Source organism: Rutilus rutilus (assembly GCF_951802725.1).
Source record: "Rutilus rutilus genome assembly, chromosome: 1".
NCBI lineage: Eukaryota > Metazoa > Chordata > Actinopteri > Cypriniformes > Leuciscidae > Rutilus > Rutilus rutilus.
The window spans coordinates 45,218,631-45,243,253 of NC_140209.1; the positions used below are offsets into that span (position 1 = coordinate 45,218,631).

A 24,623-nucleotide genomic window follows, 5' to 3' on the forward strand; every position below is an offset into this window, starting at 1 on the left:
ATTAATTAGACTAAAGCAGGGGTTTTCAGAGTGGTAAAAGGGTCAATTGCTGCAGCTAAATTTACGTTTCAGTGAATGACACAATGTTGGGAAGGTTCATTTGGAAATGTAAGATTACTTGTTACTCTATTTAAAATTGAATAAGTAGGGTAACTATTTCAATTACTTTATTAAAGTAATGTAACTGATTACATTTGATTACTTTTCTAAATGTCTAACGAATGTTTTCAACTGTTAAATCATTTTCAAACATTCAAACCAGGCAGGGTTAACCTTACTCAGCACTACTGTCAGACTTTCAAAATCCTTCATCACTTAAATTAAGATTATTTAAAGCACAGCCACCACAAAATCTGAATTTCCAGAAAATAAATTCATCAAACTTTTGATTAAGATTGAGATATATTGGTGGGTCTTGAGATTATACTGGTCCTGGAATGGAAAATTTGGGAACCCCTGAATTAGAGAGTTTTAAGGTATCCCTTTTCTTCCGCTGCTTTTAAACTTTTATGTTTTTATGTATTTTTTTTTTTTATGTATTCGCAAGTTCTTTTGTAAGGAATCGGTTGAACGAATGATTCAATAACTCTCATAACGCCACCTACTGGCATACAGAACACTGAATTAATCAGTGAACGAATCTTTTGGTGAACCGCGTCCGTGATTCAAAAGATTCGAGTCACGGAAATGAATCAAAACCTACTAGACTGGAGCTACATAATGGGAAATATGAATTGCTGACTACACAGCTGTACTCAGTGTAAGGGAGCTGACATTTCCGGGAGCTGCAGCTCTCTCTCTCTCTCTATTGGCTGAAGTCGGCGGATCCCCCAGCAAAACCCTCCTCTCGGGAAAAGGGCCAGACTTCTAATGATGTTTTAAAATCTGCTTGTGTTCCTCACTCCTGCACTCTTGTCTTACTTGTTCGTCCTTCCACCAAGAACCTGCTATATTTCACTTCCCGTACAGCGAATAAACATAAAGGTGAGTCTTTAAATGTCATTAAGTAGCCTATCATTACAGCAGCAGCGAACAGTGTAGCGAAATAGAGACGCTGCAGCGCTTTCGACGCAGAGCATAAGCACGCGGTTTGATTTTGTGATTCATAATCATAAGTTTATCGTGCATTAGAGGTATCGCTGCAGGAACGCCTCGCTCTGCGTTGATGGTGATGCAATAGCTGTCTTGTTTTTTAACAGCCGCGTTTCTTATGAAACATTGCAGCGTTGCGAGACAGTAGACTGGTGGACTGCTGCATCGTCTCGATTCTCTCCATACGTCTCTCTCTCTCTCGCAGAACCGTTTGACAGGTCAGATCCAGTCGGAACCGGATACTGTTGCTTCTCCGTTCCACCAGCTGCTTTGTGACTGATTCTGACAAAAACAACATTAGCCACCTGTCATCCAAATGCTCTCATGTATTGTACCTCATATAAACTTTTTTTTTAAATTGTTTAGTGTTTAATTATTATTATTTTTTATCCTTAGTCATAGTGAGTGTGTCCATAACCGCATGTTTGCCCTGTTTTGCAGTATTACAATTTTCTCGAGAAACAAAATTGCATAGAATAAGTTATTCTGTTAGATTTAAACTTGCTTTCAACCAGAACAAAATATTTAATTTAATATGTGAATAAATTTAAATAAATAAATTTAAAATTAATTCAAGATATATTTTCTTATGCATCTTGTTTGCATCTGTTTTAATTATGTCTAAATATTTTAATGGAAAACAGGAAAGAATACTGATTAAATAAAAAAAAATATTTTTTGTATTGATGACCTGTAGTTGAACCATAATACATTAATATGGGATCTATAGAACCATTTTGTTTAGCAGAAACTCTATTAAGACTTATCAGAGAAGTCTGTTTCTTTAAAACTATATTCAGTAATATTCAGTAAGATTATTTAAAGCTTTACATATTGTGTTGCAAGAAACTCAATTTTGTTCATAATCAAATATATTGACATAGTGTACACTAGCTGTTGAATTTATCTTTTAAAATTGTGTTTCCAAAACATCCATGTGAAATGTTGTTTACATGTTCAGCTGCTCTTGGTGTATGCTGTCATTCAGTATCTAGTATCATAATCTCTCCTGCAATATTGTCCTTGCTTTGCACACTGAATAAAAAGGATGATTTATCCTACACTGTAAAAAATCAGTTTAATTTTCACAAAAAAACAACAACAACAACAAAACTGGTAACTGTGGTTGCAAGAAATGGCATATTGGTGACTGTATATTTAATAACTCCTAGCCATATGTTTTATTAATGTTAATTTACCAGTCTACTTGAAATACCCAAATCGCCTTTTTAGCATTAAAAAAATGGTACACTAAACACCCTAATGTACATGAAAAAAAATAATGTAAAAATATGCAAAAAAATATTTATATATAATATAATCCAATGTGATGTGTCATTCAGGGAATTCTGGGAATGTACTTTTACTGTTTTTACCAAAAATTAAGGTAATTCATGTTTTTTACTTACAAAAACTATTCATTTAGAGTAAAACAGCATAATGCAATGTTAAACAATACTATACTATCGCTATACAGCTAATCAATTAACAGGTTTTTTACTGTAGCCCTTTTCTGTAAAATATCACAGATTTTTACAGTGTAGATTTATAGCGCGAAGCTTGACAGAATAGACCTGCTTAAGCATTTGATTGTGGAGCATGTTTTCAGGAATGCTGAATGTTTTTGAAGTCCCCTTATGGATGACAGATTGATTTGTCTGTACATGTACAGTATGTGGGACTTGTTATTCATAGCATCTTCCCATCTGATGCTGAGCACTTCCCATGTTTCTGTCCCATTTTGAGGATGCATTTGTTGGGATTAGCCCTGCAACACTCTCAATGTCATGCTTTGTTTTAAATGAATATGCCATGCAATTATTTTTCTCGAGGTATTGATGCATAAAACCTGGCCTATTGCTTCTTAACCAAGATTTATCCTCTTAATAGCACCACAGTTTTTCCCTACAGAGGTTGCTCTGTCGTCCAGACAAGAAAGACAGTTGTACAATTGTTTTCCTCCTTGGTTCCCTTGGCAACTGTCTTGCAGTATTTGTCAGATGTTTTACCTCCTCAATCCCACTGAATGTCCCCTTTTTCATGTACCATTCCTACAGAGACTGATTTAAGACTCTTAATGTCTATTTCAACTACATAACCTCTCAGATTTTGACTGAATATTTTTATTAGTCATATTTTCATATTCAGTATTAGAGTCTAGATTCTTATCTTTTTAATGAAATAGAGGGAAATCCTGTGAATATTTCTTCACCACATTCGTATGAGTGAGTGTAGCAAAGAATGACTTGTACATGACCTAATAGACTGTTTAAATCATGCAGAGGGGAATTGGTGTAATGAAGTTTACCAATAGGCTTTAACAGGGTTAGCGATGAGTAGCTATTGTGCGCAATGAACTGTGCTCATATTCTTCACTGACAGCTCAGTGTCTTTAGTGTGCTCAATGTTATCGCTAGCCAACGATCAAAGTTCATTTGCTGGTGATCAGGATTATGATGATTATTTCCCAGAGTGCAAACCCAAATAATCTCTCTGCTATCTTTATGGTCACTATGATCAGTTAAAAATCAGTTAATCACAATTTGTCATCTCTGAAGTTTAAAAATTAGCTTCACATATATTGAGGATGTATTCTGTAGACTCTTTCATGTCTTGTTGCTTACTTCTACTGATGTTATCTTGCTCCTTTTCCGAGGGGAGCTGCTCCCAAAAATGGTGTTACGTAACTTAAGGAATAATTTGCATTTTAAAAATGGCTCCGCGTTTGGTGTGCGGTTGCTCATTGCTCACATGGAGCGCTGGCTTTAGTTCACACTCTGAGCTGAGAGGATGAGGAGCAGAGGAAGTGGCTCGGAGTTGTGTAATCCAGCACAGGCGGCTATTGTTCGCTTTGAAATGTTCCCCCAGCACAGCGCCCATGCAGAGACCCCTGATGAATATTGATTAGCTGAGAGAGAATCAGATGTCATGTGATTTGAACAAAGAGTGCTGGTTTGATTTTGATGCTGAAAATGAGCAGATAAATGACTCTGGGGCTTGTGGCATTTTGGTTTTGTTAGATCTTATTGCTGCATTCGATACCATATGTCACAGCATATAGTACCTGGGTACTAACAGATCTCAGACTGTGCCTCTGTGTCATGGTGTCCCTCAGGGGTCAGTTTTGGGTCTTGTTTTATTTAGTGTTTATATGCTGCCTCTTGGGCAGATCATTCAGAAGTATGGCCTGAGCTATCACTGTTATGTGGACGACACCCAGATTTATATCAGCTCTCAGCCTGATCTCTATTCAGCTTTCTGACTGTTCGTTGGAAATCAAAGCGTGAATGAAACTCAACTTTCTAAAACTAAATTGCTCCAAAACTGTCAGTAAATGTAATGTTTTTAAACTTTCAGTAAACAATACCCAATTGTCCCTTTCTGGCCAGGTGGGTAATTTGGGCGTGATATTTGATGCTCAGCTAACTTTTAATCCTCATTTTAAAAACATAACGAACATTGCTCGTATTAGACCCTTTCTCTCTAGGCCTGATGCAGAGAGGCTTATCCATGCCTTCATCACGTCAAGGCTTGATTATTGTAATTCTCTCTTTGCAGGTTTACCAGCAAATTCTATTAAGAGGTTGCAATATATACAAAACTCTGCCGCACGTGTTTTGACTTATACATCCTCACCCCATCACATTACTCCAGCGCTCCAGCAGCTGCATTGGCTTCCAGTTCAGCCATAGACTGGGTAAACCCAGCCTGATCTGCCGGCAATTTGATTTTGCCCTGCAGCTCAGGCTGGAAACCTGTACGTTCTTCTATCCTGCTTCCGTTACAAATTTGCGGGGACCAATCACAAACTGGCTTATCCACCTGGCGCACTATTGGCGGGTTTAATCAAATCCACTCTCGACGATGCTCAATAGCTTCTTTAGTTTAGCTAACAAATCGCTCGAGTGGGTGTAAATACCACTCACTTTCATGTTGTTGTTTTTTGCACAACCTGTAAAAATCGCTCGATGCCATTGCTGGTTCTGCAAACCGCTGATCAATGCTCCAAACCAACACGTTTGTTGACACGTTTCCTGCCTGGAGTTTTCGCTGCAAAGTACGTCGCCTGGATCGTCGGTCTGATTGGTTGAAGGACTATCCAATTGCGTACAGAGTCAATTGAACTATGCCCATATATAGAGCTGGTAAGTCCCGCCCATCCGTAAAACCCCAAGTGGACCTCTATGTTGAAAAATCGTCAATGCAAGTGAATGTGAGAAAATAATTATTTTCTGGTCCCGTTTGAATTGTGCCATGAATGTGAACATATGTTGTCTGTGAATTTTTTATGTAATTTTTCATGTTACGAGTTTATGATTCTTTGGCTAGCAGTTGCGGAAAAGACATAACGAGAAAGACTACATGTCGCCTATGTGACGTCACCCCTTAACACATTTTCCCTCCACTTGTCAAATCGCGGTGCTAATGCTGCGATAATCTATGCAGGCAGATCGAGATGCCTGTGTGTTTTGTACCCAAATGTCACCATTCAAACAAAATGGGCTGTTCTTTCTTCAGATTCCCGCGTCGAAAGCAGCGAAGAGTTGTAGTCCACAAAGTGCTCTCACACAAAGTCTAACCGGATTTTTTATATATAATTTGTTTGTTTGTTTGTTTGTTTGTTCTGTACATTCTGTAGTGCTTTGAGTCTGAGAAAGGCGCATTATAAATAAAATGTATTATTATTATTATTATTATGTATCCACACTCCTCTTCCCATCAGCATTCCCTCATCTCTTCGATCTCTATCAGTCAATGAAATGAAATTAGTCTCTTTCACTCGAGAAAGGAAAATCAGCTCCATCAGTCAAGTTGTTGCCCCCCAGCCGTCAAACTAGTTTAACCCATTTTGCTTGCTGCATCCTCACAGGCACATGACAACAGGCTTGTGTAACACACATTTTCAGAACTGGTTCTATCCGGTCGATGAGCCGTCTGGTTGGAGTGCTTCTGAGAGACGGAGCGTCTGGATTTTTCTTGCTTCTGCCGCCTCAATTGCGTAAGCGTCCTATAGCACAACAGAGATGCACTTTCTGCTTCTCGTCTCCTGCGCATGAATAAAGATGCTATGGTTCTCCCCTCTGAATTGATTCCTTTGGACAAGCAAACGTATAAGACTAGCTTCCTTTCAATAGAGCAGGAAGACTGATTCACAGGTTTTCAATGTCCAGACTAGAACCATGACAGAAACATATGCCTATGACATTTAAACTGAGCAGGAACAATATTGCTTCAGAAACATGGTGTTTATTCCAGTTAAGAACATTTTGTGCATAATAATTGCATAACGTCACCTTGCTTTTCCTTCCCTAAGCATATGCTCACTCATTATAATAGCTGAAGATATGTCGGGATTCCCTCAGGCATCAGCCTTTCCCTTAGGCAGGACTATTCTTCACAGTTAATCTTAACGCCAAAGTGTGACCGAGTGGTGCTCGAGTTCCCTGAATCCTGTGCCTGTTGGGAAGGTTTAGTGGTACTCGAAAGTCACGCCGTTAGTCACTTGTCTCCGTCCCAAGAAACGGCTGCGATGGTTCTGCAGTGCAAAAAGATCTTCCGAGGGCCAGTGAGTGTCTAAGCCATGTTGTAATTAACACCAATCAACCATGCTTTAATTAAGTGGCATGAGGGCCAACTGTCAGGACCACTGTTATCGGACAGGATTGATGGGCATGGCTGAACCTGCTGCTCAGGGAGAGAGGAACTGTCTGTGAAGCATGATCCCAGGACTGTCACACTGCAGACTGTAAGATTTGCACCGATATGGTTGTTAATCAGCTTCTGATAAAAAAATAGATATGCAACTATTTTTAGAGACAAGCTGTTTGTAGGTTGATTTCTCTGAAAATTGTTAACATTTTGGCTTTGGGGTGCTTTCTGAATATTCCTCAGTTTGTTTGAGTAAGGGTTAAACTAAAGCCATCGTGAGCTAAAACTAAACTGAATAAAACAAGGAATATTAAAAACATTTATGTTAACTGAAATAAAATAAAATATCAATATACAGTTGTGGTCAGAATTATTGACACCCCTGGTAAATATAATCAAAGATGGCTGTAAAAATAAATCTGCATTGTTAATCCTTTTGATCTTTCAGTCAAACATTCTAAAAAATCTAACCTTTCATTGAAGTAAAAGAATTGAAAATGGGGGGTAAATCACATTATGTAATAAATGGGTTTTCTCCAAAACACATTGGCCATAATTAGTTTTCTCCTATAATGCCTGATGAGTTTGGAGAACACCTGACAAGAGATCAGAGACCATTCCTCCATATTGAATCTCTCCAGATCCTTCAGATTCCCAGATCCATGTTGGCACTTCTTCCCTTCAGTTCAGCCCACTCATTTGTTATAGGGTCCAGGTCAGGGGACTGGGATGGTCATGGCAGAAGCTTCATTTTGTGCCCAGTGACACATTTTTGTGTTGATTTTGATGTTTGTTTTGGATCGTTGTCCTGATGGAAGATCCAACCATTATAAGATTTCTAGCAGAGGCCAGGAGATGTCCAGGACCTCCACGAAAAAATTGGGCCACAACATTAACGATGCAGCGGTATAATTAACCGTGGGCATGGGGTACTTTTTATCCCTGTTTGCTGCCAAAAAGCTCTTTTTTTTTTTAGGCTTTGTGACCATTGAAATTGTCAATGCTTTAGCTATTTTCTATTTTGTGAAGCTCAACAATCTTTTGCTGCACATCAGAACTATATTCTTTGGTTTTACTCATTGTGATGAATGATTAACCCTCTACAGCACAGCGTTGCCCTCGGGCAACGGAAAGTTTTCAGTTCAGTGCATGTTTCTTTAAATGATTGCAAGTTTGCAACCAACTAGAATGGTCAAAAAAGTATCAAAGAACTGTCCAATAAGGTGTGGGAGTCACTTTCAAGCACCATTTGAAAGCAGATACGTATTGCGTATACGTAAGTGACATCGCCAATTACTGGCCTGGCAGCATAATACAGCGTTTTTAGTCATTTTCGTGGATCCGTGTGAATGGAGGGTGTTTTGACACCGTTGTTATCTGTATGTAAAAAAAAAAAAAAAAACTCAAAGAAAAGACTTTTCCATTTTTAGTACATTGTTGTTGTGTAAACATACCATAAAACTGAAATAAAAAAAGACAAATAAAAAACAAAAATCTAATAAAATAACAAAAGCACGTAATAAAATCACTAAAAAAATAAACTAAATGAACATGAAAACTAAATGTATAAAAATAAAAGCGAATAAAAAATATAAATAAAACTAAAAATATAATATAATAAAACAAAAACAACACTTGTTTGAGCTTCCCGACCAGGCCAATGTAGTACAATTATTATATCCAATGGTGCAAGTTGGCAGGACTATCTGTTTGTCCGACCAATGGCAAACGGTGATCTGTAAATGTGTGTGGTAATATGTTTATGTGGTCATGATTCTAATATCACAAACACAATTTTCTTTTCTTTTTTTGTAGTTTTTGTTTTAACAAAATAAATAGTCTGTATAATAGTATGTTTGAACAATTAATGTATAACTGTTCAACTATATGTAAGATCAAGGAAATTCCTTGATAACATAAAATTATGGATATTATTTCTTGTCTGACCTGCAGATTATATTATCCTCCAGGAAACTCAGAAGCGAAGACCAGGAGACTTGGTTGTATTTTACGCAGGATTCTTTATTGAGAACACGAGCTGTCGGTAGCTGCAGTCATCAAGTCTAACTAAGGCAGTGTACAGTACATTGTAGTTTATATTAATTTAGAGGGCAGTGCTTAGAAATGGATACAAAGCACTTGGGTGACGACCTTAAACAAACCATGCAAATAACGTATACAGCAATAGGAACCCGCCCCAGACTCTAGAGTGTTACCAATCCTAATCCAATCAGCATAACTATTCAAAGACAGGGGCTCCAAGAGCCATTAAAGACAAAGGGTGAGAGCCTCAGTAATCTGACTCATTTAACTTACAATGGAGAGAACAGGACTGGCAGGAATATCTTGTTATCATCATAACCTTAAATGCTAAATTCAATGTACTCTACCTTAGTTTTTCATGTTATGTTATGTTATGTTATGTAAGGACATAAGATCAGCAGATCTTAAATAGATTCTTAAATTTGTAATCCCACACCTATATTGGCCTCCCACTCCTTGTAACCTATCTCTTTCATTGTTTTTCCCCAGGTGAAGTAAAAGGAAGGTGAAAGGCAGGCAGTGTGCTGTCTCTCTCTCTCTCTCTCTCTCTCTCTCTCGCTCTTCATCTCTGCCTTCGTGAGTACTACACATGGCTTCCTCACTCCTGACCCGCCAGCTGGCCGTCTCCCTTCAGCAAAACTTGCGTCTAGCCGCTCCAGGTAAAAAAACAAAACATGCTGAGATGGAAGACTATGATACCCTGCAGTCTTAAAAGCTTGTTTAACTATAATGTTCTCAACCTACTATTGACCATCAACAAGAGCTGTAGCTGTCACAGAGACTTTATCAGAGTGATTAAACTCCATGCTCGGCTTAGTAAGTGAGAGGCTTCCTTTAAAATGATAATGATGTGTGGATAGATAGAGAGCCGAATGTCGAGAGGGACACAGTTCAAAGTTACTTAACCATGTAAATGAGTTACAGGGATCTGGTTCTGTCCAGCTTTGGCTGGTGAATTCTGCATGTATAGAGAAGTTGTTTGTGTCTTGTCCTTCAGTGTCTGGTCACATTGTCCCAATCCTGTCAGCGTCCTACATTAATCAGTAGCTCAGTTATGAGTTCACTTCTGTAAACTTATGTAGCCCCTCAAGTGCACATGGGTACTACTGCTCAAATATGGCTGAAAGGCATTTTGTGGCATTTATTCTTTATATGTATTTGCTGGCCACTTTTCAGATATACTACAAAAGGTCTTACAGTGTTCAGTTGGTTAATTACTTTGAGATGTCAGATAAACATCTAAATTGCAATGCTAAGCATTTTTAGGAAGTTATCTTCACTGAAACTGAGGCAACCTTTCATAATTCAAGAGGAAATTAAAGGATGAATGAATGACTCTTTCCTGTTATGCAGCACTTTTTGAACTCTGTAACTTTTTATGAAAGTGAATTTCTACAAAAGGGGACCAGATTTGATCATTTACACAACAGCAAGAAATTAATAATTAAAACAGTTTGTGCACACTGCACAGCACTCGTGGATATGGAATAAATGGTAACATCCGCTCAAATCAAAATAGTATGTTCAGCTAAATGTGATATTCATTTTCTTCTTGTAATATGATTTATATTTTTACAAACTGTGAATTCAAAATCTCTTTCAGTGGCTGAAATTATTAAGTATGTCTTATTTAAGTTTTTATTCTGTTTTTGTTGTATTAGGATCCAGATATGTCAGCAAAACTGCAACAAAAACTGTTTCAGAGTTTGAATATGACACCCCATCCATGAAGACCGCTGTGCCAGGTCCAAAGTCCCAGGTTCAGTCTCAGCATTTTTACTCTTTTACCATGAGATGTATCACCAGATTGTTTTGTGATATGTCTCTGCAGGAAATATAAGATTTTTAGAGAGAATATAAGATATATATATATATATATACATTAGATTGGACACATTATTTTTCTTATGATTTTAATGCTTAAATAATTGTATTTGTTAATTATATATATATATATATATATAGAGAGAGAGAGAGAGAGAGAGAATATTTTTAGAGAGGATTTTTAGAGAGAATATAAGATATATATATATATATATATATACATTAGATTGGACACATTATTTTTCTTATGATTTTAATGCTTAAATAATTGTATTTGTTAATTATATATATATATATATATATATATATAGAGAGAGAGAGAGAGAGAGAGAGAGAGAGAGAGAGAGAGAGAGAGAATATTTTTAGAGAGGATTTTTAGAGAGAATATAAGATATATATATATATATATATATATATATATATATATACATTAGATTGGACACATTATTTTTCTTATGATTTTAATGCTTAAATAATTGTATTTGTTAATTATATATATAAAACAAATTAAGCATTACAATCATAAGAAAAATAATGTGTGTCCAATATTTGTATGATTAAAGCTGACAGAAATATCTTTTGATAACTCTGCAGAGCAGAATGACTAATAGATTAATTTCTCTCATTCAACAGGAGCTGATGAGACAACTCGGAGAGATTCAGGTGAGACAAACTTTGGCGTTTGCTCAGTTTATACACGCATAACTGTACCTTAAACTTGCGTTATGCAATTAGATAGAAGTCTTCCATACTCTGTACATGGAGATATTTGAAAACCAGTGTCAATCACATGAGGTGCAGTTCTCTTAGTTTGTACTTAGATAATGATTTAATTATATGAGTCACTTTTTCAGACAGTGCCATTCAAAACAAAACGATATGATTAACAGCAGTATAGCTAAAGTGTGACTGCCCTAGATCAGCAATGTCACTTCTGATGTGACGTCCAGCCATATTTCAGCCTGTCTGGATGTCTTCAGCATATTGAGTGAGGAATGTATTTCAGGCAGTAATTTATCTGCTGTCTGGTCCAGCTTCTTGAGAGCAGTCACAGTCATCTTTTGACCGCTTTGCTGTGGATGAGCAGATAGATGTGAGCTGACAGGCTTTGATGAAGCTAATATCACAGATTTGCTTCGCCGCAGCTCCTGTGCGTGTCTGTTGGTCGCTGTCTGTCTCCCGTGCACAATAAGCAGACATAAGAAGAGTCATAACCTATTCATCAGACGTGCTAAAAATAGATGCTGCATCAGGTTCAAAGCCACGGAGACGGAAAGGCCAATTTCAGTAGATAAAGCACCGTTGCTCACAATTTTGTGGTAATGAGTCACGGTCTGAAACTTGACATCTGCTTTTTCAGTTGTACAGTACATGTGAATTCATTAAAGGGAATATACTTTAGACTTTTGTAGCATTAATTTTTTCCTGATGTTCACTTTTTATATTTCTATTTTATAAATTCTTGTGCCAATAACCATTTAGTTGTACAATCACCACTTATACATATGTGACATCAGTGCAAATAGCTGTTGTGAGAGCTTGCGGGTTTTTTATTAGCCATTCACTGACACGAAGCTGAAGCTCTGCCAAGAAAAAGAAAAAAATTAGGTGTAATCTCAATTCACTTTAATAGCAACATTCAACTCTACTTATCTTTTGGTTTGCAGAATGTTGGAGCGATTCATTTCTTTTGCAACTATGAGGAGAGCAGAGGGAACTACCTGGTGGACGTGGACGGTAACCGAATGCTGGACGTGTACACACAAATCTCCTCCATCCCCATTGGTGAGCTCCGTCAGTAAGCTGGTCTCTGTAACAACACATGCATTGCTCTGCAGACCACTGACACATCTACTGTAAGACAGGAAATAAGACAACTTTGAATTAAAGTCGGCATGAAAGGGAAGTTGCGTGACGTATATCCAAGTGAAACAGCTTCTCGAACAAGAAAAAATGTAGGACTGGACAGGATTTTTTCCAGTGGTAATTGATTGGATGGTTGTGGTTTGTTGTTGCTGTGATGTCATGTTGAGTGACAGGTTGTCCCGCCCTCGTGCCAGTAAACACGTCATCAGAGAAGAGAAGATACTTTGATTAGAGTTTGTGAGGGCACATGAATTTAAAAAAAAGAATGATGTGCAGTGCACAGATAAATCACTTAGAATATAATAAAATACTGCAATATTTCTTAAGAATTATCTAGAGATTATCTTAATTCTAATTCTAATTATCTTAGAATTAATTAGTCGGCTATTTAAATTTAATTAAAATGAATCTCATACATTTATGAGATGTATTTTGAGATTAAATATTTTATTTGATTGTAATTAAACACTAGCAGCAATGTTTTTATCTAATGTCTATATACTGTTTTTTTTTTTTTTTTTCATTTTATTTCAATTAATGAAAATTGTAATAGTTTTAGTTAACAATAACAACACTGCACGAGAGTTGGAAAGGATCTCACAATCCAACATACAGTGTTGTCACTGTGGCCACTGTGTTGTTCTTGCTCAGTAAATGTGAGAGGCGTCCTGTGGCTTTGCCTGAGGCGACTTGTTGGTGCGGATGATTAAATGTGAGCGACAGGAACTCAGGACTTCCTTTGAGGTTTGCCTGTACAGATATGACAGACTGACCTGAGAGGCAGAAAGAGCACCTTTCCTCTGTCTGCATCTCATTCGTTTGGTCCGTTAGCTTACTTGCATTTAATCAGCCTCAACAAATTGAGTGAAGCTACTGTCTCTCGCTCTCAGATGTGCCTTCAGGTGGTGACTCCAATTTAATGAGCTTTGATTTCCCTTGCACTTGCTTCTCCTGTTTCATTTGAACAGAAGTGTATTATGGGATATTGTTGTTACGTCAATGCACAACCCCCACTCACCCAAAACATTCACAATGACAGACACATGCATACACAAGGGCAACACACACCACAATCCACTAGTTTTCATACTTAATGTGTTGCACACCTGTATCCTGTGTGTTTAAGCAAGAGCGAGGCTTTATTCGCTCTGCGGCCTGTTCTTTACATGTGTCAGTAAAGCACATGACTTCATCTAAAGCTTTCTGTGATCCTGGATCAGCCACTGGACAGATTCAACCATCAGTCAGCAAAATAGATAACTCTACCTCTTTGATGCTTTTATTTTTATTTTATTTTTTTATGAGCTTGAGCATCCCCTTTTCAGATTTTCATAATTCATTTGATCAAGATATCAAAACATTTGTTGCTGTAAATAACAGAAACAGTGGGTGGAGTGTTGTATAGTAGTCTGTACTGGCTTGTCTAGAGTTCATGAGGTACATTCTTGTTTTGCAGTACATTCTTTACTCTGTATAAGTTTTAGAAGTAAATGTGCTTGTGGTGTAATTTAAGGAAGTATTTCTATGAAACAATATACAAGACTTTCAGAAATGTGCTCTGGTCAAGCTCAGGCAATCAAATATTATTAATTCTGACTCGATTATTTACGCTATGGCAAGAAAGTCAAGACAGATCTCACTCAGCATGATGGAAATAAGAAAAAAAAATGTCATTGCGTCAGTGCATGTTCTTTTTGAGTATGTGTATTTTTATAGGCATTTTGGAAGTTTTGATAATATAATACTTCAGTAAGAGTCCAGTAAATTTATCTAACTTGACATAATTAAATATAATAGAACAATGCACAAGAAATGTATACAAAGTGTAGACAAATGTTTAAAAAAAAAATCAGAAGTCCAGTAGAACTCAACTATAAAGAACAATAATAAAAGTAAAATTATTTTGAGTTGTTTGTTAAACACCATAGTAAATATACAAAAATCTAAATAGCTGTTTGAACTTTTTTTTTTTTTCAGGCCAGTGTGCACACTTTGGTAAATCTTAAGTGGTTAATAGAAATCAAGCTAATGTGAATTTTAAAAATCTAACCAATTCGGATAAGTTGCTGAGAATTTTCCAGTATTTTGAAGTGCCGACAATAACAGTACCACTCATTACCAAAATACCACTCATTACCGCAATATACCATATTACCGAATACTGACACATGTTTGTTTGTGATTTATAATAAAGGAAACTAATATGATTTAATCTTTAAGAATTGTAATTGTAAAAAAAAATTATCCAAAAAATATGATGGGGACATGAAAATGTACTGTATTACAGGAATGACCCATGTGGTAACAGCTGGTGTTTTCACATAAAGGCAGCCACTTGCATGGACAAATGCTTGTTTCAGTTGACTTCACAGGACTGAAAGAGCCAGATGCAGCATTTAGAACAGAATGAACTCCTCAGCAAAAGAGGTCAAACTAGTACTGTTTCTACTCCTAGTGAGCTGTAGGCATGCAGTTTTAAAAGCTAGTCATCTTGATTAAGCTGCTGTGGTAGATTTTCCTTTACGCACCTGACTTAAGTTAAGTCGGGCGTTAGGGCGTCTCCACTTCGACACCTACAAATTTATACTCTACAAGGCGTCACCTCTCCGACACCTGCTTCTAGTCGGACGATGCCTCGTCCCTTTTTAACACTATCACTTTGGAATAAGATCTCGTGTTCCACTAAACACAATCACTCGGGAATGGAAGTAAGATCTCTAGTGTCTAGCCTGTCACACAGCATTAATCAGACGGACCTCCAGACAATGCCTTCGAATGTGCTTTAATCACGGCCGGGAAGACCTATCAATCACGGATAATCCCCTCGACAAAATGAGTACCACATTTGTTAGGGAATAGGAGTGTGGCAAAGGTGACATGATTCATTCTCCAATATGATTGGTTCTTCATATGTATAATTCTCTGTAACTAGGTAAAAGCAAATTTGGATTCCTAAATACTTCAGATTGTTGCTAGGGTTATGAGTTTATATATACATTTGCACATTACACATTACACAATTTTATGTAATGTCAGAAAAACACACTGAAAATGGTTTGTGCTTACATTTAGGGCAGGGCACATGTTCATGTGAAACTTGACGTTTGTTCAATTTGTTATGGGCATGTCTTGTTCTGCAGACATAACAGATCAGTTCTTCCCTTTTTTTTGGGGATCAGCCCTAACTGCTAAATTTAAAGTTGTAAGAAAAAAAATGACAGTGAATTTACAGGCTCACTCTACCATAACTGATTTTTTTATTCAAGAAACATACGAAATTACAGTAAATTCTGTTACTTTATTATTATTAATCTGTTAATTAAGATTGATTAATCTCAATGAATTGTCTCTACCTCTACATACAGTTTGTCTCATCAAGGTGCACAGAGTCAGACACCTCAAAAAGTCACTTAACCAAATAAATGTCATTATGCAAAAATATTAAACCATTGTTTAAGTTACTTCTCAAATATTTCACAACATTATGTTTGTTAGCTTGTAAATCATCGACTTCATGCATCTACACTACAAATGACTTTGGGACCAAGAGAAGCTCTAGCATGATTTTCCACTTGATATTTTTGTGTATTGCAATGACATTCATACATATTTGATTGTGGCTTAAGTGTTCTAATGTTTTTGGGTGCTTTGTGTAAGAGTAGTAGTATCAGAGAGTTGTTCTCACTGCAGCTGTAGTCATAGAGAGCGACTATATCAATTATCCACCTCAACCCACTAGCGTGCAAATACATTTTGTTGCCTTCAGCTCCAATTATGACAAAATGGGGCCATTCAATTAAATTGCTGTCTGTTTTGGTGTGTTTTCACTGTTTCAAATCTTCAGATATCGCACTGCATGTATAATGAATAGATTGACAGTGTTTTTGATCTTCTTTTCTAGGTTACAATCATCCAGCCTTAATGAAAGTGATGACCAATCCAAATAATATGGTGAGTCCTGATCAGACTATGAAGTGTGTGTGTGTGTGTGTGTGTGTGTGTGTGTGTGTGTGTGTGTGTGTGTGTGTGTGTGTGTGTGTGTGTGTGTGTGTGTGTGTGTGTGTGTGTGTGTGTGTGTGTGTGTGTGTGTGTGTGTGTGTGTGTGTGTGTGTGTGTGTGTGTGTGTGTGTGTGTGTGTGTGTGTGTGTGTGTGTGTGTGTGCGCGCATGGGGGTGCACATATGTGTGCGAGTGTGTGTCTTTATAGATAGATTACTGCAAATCTAATTTCCATTGTACAGTCAAACAGTCAGCATGAGTGGAACGAGATGAGAATTTTAAAGGTGTGATGCACAGAGCTGCTTTTCAGTAGCACTGCTTCACTTAAGTTTTCCATTAAAAACAAAATTAATTTCTTTTATAATTCACTTTTTAGCAGATACACTACTGTTATTAGGTTTGGGGTCTGTAAGATTTTTGTAATGGTTTGAAAGAAGTCTCATGTTAACCAAGGCTGCATTATTTGATAAAAATTTGAGTACAGTAATATAGTGAAACTTAATTAAAGTTATTTAAAATATGATTTATTCCTGTAATGGTGTCAATTTGCTACCATTCACAAGTGAGTCGTGACACAAGTGTCCACAAGTTGTGTCCACAAGTTGTATACACTTATGAATAGTAGTGTAATAACACTTCAAATGTACTTTTTCAAATTTTGTGTGAATTTTTGTTTTCAGAGTGCATTTGTCAACCGGCCGGCACTTGGCATTCTGCCACCTGAGAACTTTCCAGACAAACTGGTCGAGAGCCTGCTGACGGTGAGTGTTGTTGGATTTGAAGAAACACAAGTGAAGGATTTCTTGAAAGATGTATGTTTCCACAAACTTGCAATAACAAAAGCTAATAACAGCATATGTCTCAGAAATTATTGCTGACAATGCTCACAAGTAAGGACTGTGTTTTGCGCAAGGTTTAGACCTTTCACTTGAAGAACAGATTGTTTTCTGGCAGTTGTAAAAAAGCCCTTTGGGATTTTCTTAATCTTGATAACGTCCTTTGCAGATATCACTATGAACCTAATAAATGATTGCGCTCTTTTTCACATTGGCCGGAAGTGGCTTGCTGTTTATTGTAGAGGTGCCAGTGCGGAGTGCTGTGAATGACTCTTTCTTCAACATCAGATTGCCCCCAGCGGAATGACGCGAGTACAAACCATGGCCTGTGGTTCCTGCTCCAATGAGAATGCCTTCAAGAGCATGTTTATCTGGTACAGAGTGAGTGGACTTTCCTCAGTTTGCTCCTGCTCGACTCACACAAACTGCAAATTTTGCTTTATATAGGTGTGATATCGGTTGTATTTTGGCAATAATAATACCAAGACTGAAACTGTTGGAGGAAAGAAATCACTGTGTATCACTAGAATATTTTTTTCCTAATTCTTCTTTTTTTGTAATAATACGTATTATGATTTTTGATATCATTGGTATTATTGCTTGCAAAAGTATAACAGAAGCTTGAAAGCTTAAGTCTGTTAGAAATACTGATTTAATTCAGATTACTTTATATTAGGGCTGTCAAATGATACAGGTGAGGGAATCATAAGAAAATCTGATGTAATTACACACAAAAAAAACATATTCCTGACTTATTCCATATTAACTGGGCTCATAAAATGGACTCTTGGACAGTGCTTGTGTTCATTATATGGAAATAAATGTACTGTAAGTACCTACGTACATATGTTGGCAGCCCTACTCTATACACATGAACAGATCTTAAATCATCTGATATCTAATACTTTTTTTAATGGTTTCTAGAATAAGGAGAGAGGAGACACCAACCCATCTGCGGAGGAAATCGGCTCTTGCATGATCAACCAGGTTAGAGAATAGACACTGTGAAAGACACACATTATGCACATGACTGCGGCTCCTGAAATCTTAATGTTCTTTTTACACACACTATTCTCTTTCCTCTCTCTCAGAGTCCTGGATGCCCAGATTTGAGCATCTTGTCTTTCATGGGAGCTTTCCATGGGAGAACTCTGGGTAAGTGCTTGAAAATTGTCTGTTGATTTATAAGAACATAAAAGATGTGTCTGATTCAGTTCAGTACACTTCAGGGATTTCAGGGATTTGACCTGGCCTGCATGTATTAGCCTTACATTTGTTTGCCTTTGCAACTATTTGTATCATATGACTTCATTTGACCAACAAAGACGCCTGGCTGTTTTGTTTTAACTGGGACATCCATCCCCTTAATGTGTGTGGTGTTGTATTACAGGTTGCCTGGCCACAACACATTCCAAAGCCATTCACAAGTTGGATATACCGGCCTTTGACTGGCCTATCGCACCCTTCCCTAAGCTCCAGTACCCTTTGGAGGAGTTTGCACGGGAGAACGCCCAGGAAGAGGCCCGCTGCCTGGAGGAGGTCTGAGATCTCTCCTTTGTGTTCACAGAAAAAAAAAAAATCCACGATAATTAAAAGAATATTTTGGGTTCAGTACAAGTAATGCTCAATCAACAGCATTTGTGAGTTTCCCACCTTTTCTTCAAAAAAAGCCAAAATATACGTTACACTGAGGTACACCAATCCATACATTTTAAAATACTCGCTATTTCTAGTATCACCACAAGACATAAACAACGATGTTAACATGATTTTAATGTTGTGTAAAGTTATATCCCATTTTACAGGTTTGTCAGCATGAAAACAGATCACTGTGAACCCTAAACCCTTTAGTCATTTCAATAGGAATATATACGCGATTGGGAATTTTGCGCAAGGCAAAGCATTTCTCCAAAGCAGATATCCTAGTTTTTCACGCAGAATCACCTTGTTGACCAACAGAAAGCTGCATTGTCCACTGCCAATAGTGTAGTAATGCACAATGCACCGCTCACACAGAGGTCAACCAAGCTGCTGTTTGTCAATACGGTGAAAACCCGATGCGAAATCTGCGAGGTGAAATGTTTCACCCTTGCTAGAAATTCCTGATTAAATGAATTCCATTTGAAATTATTGGATTTCACACACTAACATTTCACAGAGCAATGGTAAATGTGATGACATGGTTTAAGTAATGTAAGTGATTTTATAAAATTATAAGCTTCACATTTCTGCTTTTAAATCCTTCAAGAATGGGCCCCATTTTCTTCTATTGTTAGTGTCTCACCATTACCATGCTTTTTGCGTTTCTTTAAGAAAATGAGGGACGAGTCAAAACATATATATATATATATATATATATTTTTTTTTTTTTGTTAATCAACATGATGCTTAATGCTTTCAACTAAACTTGTGCTGAACCAGGAATATTACAGAAATACCTAATTTGTCAACTATCTGACACTAGATATCCAGTATCTTGCATACAATTTTGGAGTGGAGCATAGTTTACTAAAAACAGACGCTAATCGTTGTCTTACAATGCACAGACTGCAAGGTGTTATCTAGTTCTTAACATGCAAGTAAGATAAAGGTAAGTAAAGCATTGAATAAGTTTTTAACTTTTCTCTGTGTCAGGTTGAGGATCTCATCATGAAGTGGAGGCAGAAGGGCAAACCAGTTGCTGGCATTGTTATCGAGCCCATCCAGGCAGAGGGGGGGGACAACCACGCTTCGCCTGACTTCTTCATCAAATTGCGAAATATTGCACGCAAGGTGAAACGTTTTTTCCAAGCTAACTTTGCTTAGCTTTCCTCCATAGTCATCCTTTCTTATTGGTTCTGTGCTTTGAAGTCGTTTCAAATAGACACTCTAAATTGCTACAATGAGACTCTTTGAACACTAATAAAAAAAGGCACTGCACGAAGTTCTTTTTATCTGCTCTAAATTGAGTCCTTATGAACGAGATAAGGCAGAACACAAAAGGGAATGATTTAATAAGGCTGATTTTATGCAGAGAACAGAAAAGAGGCCCTTTAAGTAATTGTGACGAAGTCCACGCTCTCCCTGAAAAACTCGGGAAGTGTTCTCTTCAAATGAAGCGTAGCAAAGCGCAACGGCTGTGTCCAGTGGGTGTTGTATGCTGTTTTATGCAGGCTGACAAGATGGGTTTTGACAGAGAGTGAGCTAACAGATGTTTATCTGTGTCTGGATCTTTCAGCATGGCTGTGCTTTCCACGTGGATGAGGTGCAGACAGGTGGAGGAGCAACAGGCAAGTTCTGGGCCCATGAGCATTGGGGTATGGACGACCCTGCTGATGTTGTTTCCTTCAGCAAGAAGATGCTGACAGGAGGATATTATCACAGGGATGAACTGCAAGCAGACAAAGTAAGGGCTGTCATTGTTTCCCCAAATGCCCCCTCATGCAAAGTCGTCAATCCCATTCTTAGTAATTGTTCCCAGTGGGCTGCTTTGCTTTATCGTTTTTGTTTATAAGTGATTGTTTATGAATGGAGTTATAATGTGTTTTAGTATCAGATGATTGTTCTGTCAGTTTCGCAGTCTTTGTTTGTCTAAATGATTGCGTGTCTTTGGATGAGATTCATAGCTGTATGGAACTGAGCAATCATGCCCCCTACTGTTTCTTTCTGTAACGTTACCTCCAGTGGTGCAGTTTTATCTACATTCCAAGCCACAAAAAAATCTACATGTAACCTATATAAACATATAACCTTATATATAACTATGTAACCTATATAAACGTATACTTTTCATAAATGCTTTACTTAAAAACTTTCGACATTGAGCAGTGGATCAAAAGAGACATTTAGGGCAAAAACAGTACAGACAGTGCAATGTGAAACCAAAATTGTCCCAAAAAAATGTAAGTGACCAGTGCACATAGGGAGAGATGAGAGTGTTAATAATTTTGAATAATAATTGTTGTTGTTACTATAATAATTATAACAGTGCAATTTAAATGGTGAAAATAATTTCTTATATTATAAATTATTACTATAAAATAATAAATAAACAAAAATCTTTTTCATTTTTGGTCTACTTAAAATTGCTTGACACAATTTATCTCTTGTGTTGACGCATTCAAAACAGAATTTGAGGCGGGACATACTGAAGGGTTCATCCCTTCTATTAAAATATCAAATGGCCTCTCCTTGGAGTATTTTTGCCTATGAATGCCCTCAAAATACATTTTTGGTTGCATGACGTCTTAAAGAAGACTTGAGTGTAAGAACCATTTAAACTGACGTGACTGTATTCACCTCAGCCCTACAGAATCTTCAACACCTGGATGGGAGACCCCTCAAAGAATCTGTTCTTATCAGAGGTGCTTAATGTGATCAGAAGAGAGAACCTTCTGGAAGAGGTGACGCGCTCAGGGAAGGCTCTTTTGCAGGGCCTTTATACACTGCAGGTACAGCCATCTTCATTTATATCCTTACATGACTGATTCCTCACAGCTCATCACGAAAGGCTTCAAAACTGTTAATGGTTCTATCATGACGTTCATTGCTTATCTGAGGGCCGGCCTCATAACTCCTGCTGCCGGAGAGAAAACCTGAGCCTGTAATCGATTTTGGCAACGTAATGAGTGCTTGTTTTGAAGCTGTGGATATATGATACTGTCCACATCGTGAGCTGTTTATTTGTTTGAATGTCTCGCTGCTTCTCCTCACGTAGACCCAGTACCCTCATATCCTGAGTAGAGCCCGTGGCCAGGGTACATTCTGTGCCATAGACGCCTGCGATGATGCCACGCGCAACAGTATCATGATGAAGGCCAGGAACAAAGGTAAGCTGTGGCCCCATCACACACAAGGTTTAAATTTGATGTTTTTTGCTCTTATGACAATTGGATTATTTTATAAATGATTCATAAATTAGTTATTATGTTTCATCTGTGTGCTCTGAGATGCAGTTCATTTACAACGTTGGGGAAAAAAGCCACAGTTCCTTCTCCCGATTGCAGCAACTTCCATTTTTTTTACAGATATTTAGCGCCAATTTCCCTGGAAGTGATGATTTTCTTCTCTTGAACGCATGGGATGGAAACGCTGCTTTATTCGCAAATGTTTTAAGCGATTTTTTTACAATTTTGCGCAAAAGTTAAAATTTGGAAACATAGCTAGTGACAAAGCTCAGGTCATTGTCAGGTAATTATATAATATGCAATTTGCAATAATTATATTAGTAGTATAGTAGTAACAAATAGTGTTCATTTTAGACCCTGTCCGCACAAGATGCAGAGGCTTTATGGGATACTATGTTCTCTAAAATAAAAAAAAACTTCTGTTTATCTCACCAGGTGCGTTTTTGGGTTCCTGTGGCGAAAGGTCTATCCGTTTCCGTCCCTCTCTGGTCTTCAAGGAGTACCATGTCCATCAGCTCCTGAACATCCTGAATGACGTTCTGACTGAGCATGAATAGAGTTCTGGCTGCCAGGTCAGCCTTGATTATGAAACATATAGGGTTCAATCCCACTCAAGGGTTTATACCAGCCTGTCACAATTAATTGATCACCGTCTCTCTCTCTTTCCGTCCACTCTCATCCTGTCATTTCTAATTAGGAAGGATAAAAATCTGTTTTCTATCTCTTTTTATTTAGCTGATCTTTTCTTTTTTCTTGATTGAAGATCTGAAGCAGAATACAGGAATTATCCCAGTAGTAATGCCTCCAATTCAGGGTCATTCACTCAAATTATATATTAAAGTAAATCTCTCTTGCTGATGTCGCAACTTAGTTTGTGAATGTAGGGTCATTCAGGACCAGAAAGTTCCTTCCATTGAAAGTTAGTTAAAGCAATACAGAGACCTCAGAGATGGTACAGGATTTATTATTGCAATATTTCTCATAACCCTTTTTATGTCAAAGAGAAAGACTCCAGGTCTAAGCATTTGGAAGTTAACATGAAAAGATGTGTAGTCACTATGTATGACACTAAAAGTACATGAAGTAGACAGTAGCTACTACTGGCTTTATGAAGATAAAATATAACTATTTTAATATCTACAAAGAAATGGTTGCACTGGAAATGTCTAGTTTGTAATTTTGCATGATGACAGATTGAATTTACAGAGCACCTGAATATTATGGTCCTCTCTGAATTAAAAGCATGTGTGAAAGACAAGTCGTGGAAGCATTGTTGGACTGATTGCATCTTGAGCTGGATAGAGCCGATGGAAAGCTGGAAAAAGCAAGAAGCTGCAGAGAACTGTAGAACCTCTATTCCCATTTTAACAGGACGTCTCTTGAGCCAATAACCTTCAAGCAATCAGAAAGTCCCTTTATTGAGGTGTCTGCTTTACTGTATAATTCCTCAATCATAAAGAGACATTGTCTTTACTGTGACGCAAAGCCTCTGATTTGAATCCCAGTGAGATACGAACAGAATGTTGCCAGCACGAAACATTTAAAGCACAACCTGGTGTGGTAATGTGAGGGCTGATATTTCCTACAGCATTAACAGGATTCCATAATTGACAATGAAAGATGCGTTTGTATTTTCACAGCCAAACTTCTACCTGATCTAACAATAGAAATCCATCAGGAAACATGTCTTAAAAGCACAAGCTTGGGGCTGCTCAGCTTAGCGTCCATCCTCTGCTCAGGTGAACATGATCCCCTCATGTTCCTCATCACAGGCCATGTAAGAAAAGGTATGGATAACGTCTACAAGGTCATCTTCGCTAAATGGCCATCACAAGCCTGTATACGTTTATCATCTTTGGGGTGATTCTCCTATTCCAGTTGCTCCAAGCTGAAAGAGTGAACATCCCTTCAGCTTGGCGTTTCAATCGTCCTTTCCTTTTTAAATTCTTAAACCCCAATATGTACTTCATGTAGTGAGTTTATGCAATGCTCATTGTTGTAAGCTTTATTAGTGAAGACTAACCACGTTTCCATGTTTACAGCTGCATCAGAATCAAGTTAATATGTATAAATATGTATAAAATCACACCGTCTCTAACACATAGTGTTATTCCTTCGTGATATTGTGTCCCATGACAGTGTAATGTAGAAATGTAGTTTTGGATGCCTTTCAAATGTTCCTTTTAATGTTGTGGACAGGCGGCGGCAGTGACTCTAAATGTAAACGCTGTGTCTGTTTGTACTCGGCAAAGTCAGTATTTAATTGAGAAATGTGTATTGTTGATACTCTAACAATTAAAAAAAAAAGAAAGAAAATGGTTTACACTGTTATATGTAGTAAAATTAGATAAAAATATTGAGGTAATTTCTACATAACCTTAATGTTGTCTGAGGAAGTTATAAAATAAATCTGACAATTTGAATAATTT

At 37.4% G+C, this 24,623-nt stretch overlaps 1 protein-coding gene across 1 annotated transcript; it reads left to right on the top strand.

Annotated features, from left to right (window-relative positions):
* The first annotated feature begins 678 nt into the window (after positions 1–678).
* On the top strand, positions 679–24,620 carry abat (4-aminobutyrate aminotransferase). Its single transcript, XM_084420730.1, has 16 exons — positions 679–984; positions 9,274–9,443; positions 10,446–10,543; positions 11,242–11,271; positions 12,276–12,393; positions 16,376–16,425; positions 17,153–17,233; positions 17,597–17,689; positions 18,233–18,295; positions 18,400–18,463; positions 18,699–18,847; positions 19,943–20,080; positions 20,526–20,693; positions 21,592–21,738; positions 22,005–22,116; positions 22,630–24,620. Exons 2-16 carry the CDS (start codon positions 9,374–9,376, stop codon positions 22,749–22,751), a joined length of 1,503 nt encoding a protein of 500 aa, XP_084276856.1. The 5' UTR covers positions 679–984; positions 9,274–9,373; the 3' UTR covers positions 22,752–24,620.
* The last annotated feature ends 3 nt before the right edge of the window (positions 24,621–24,623 follow it).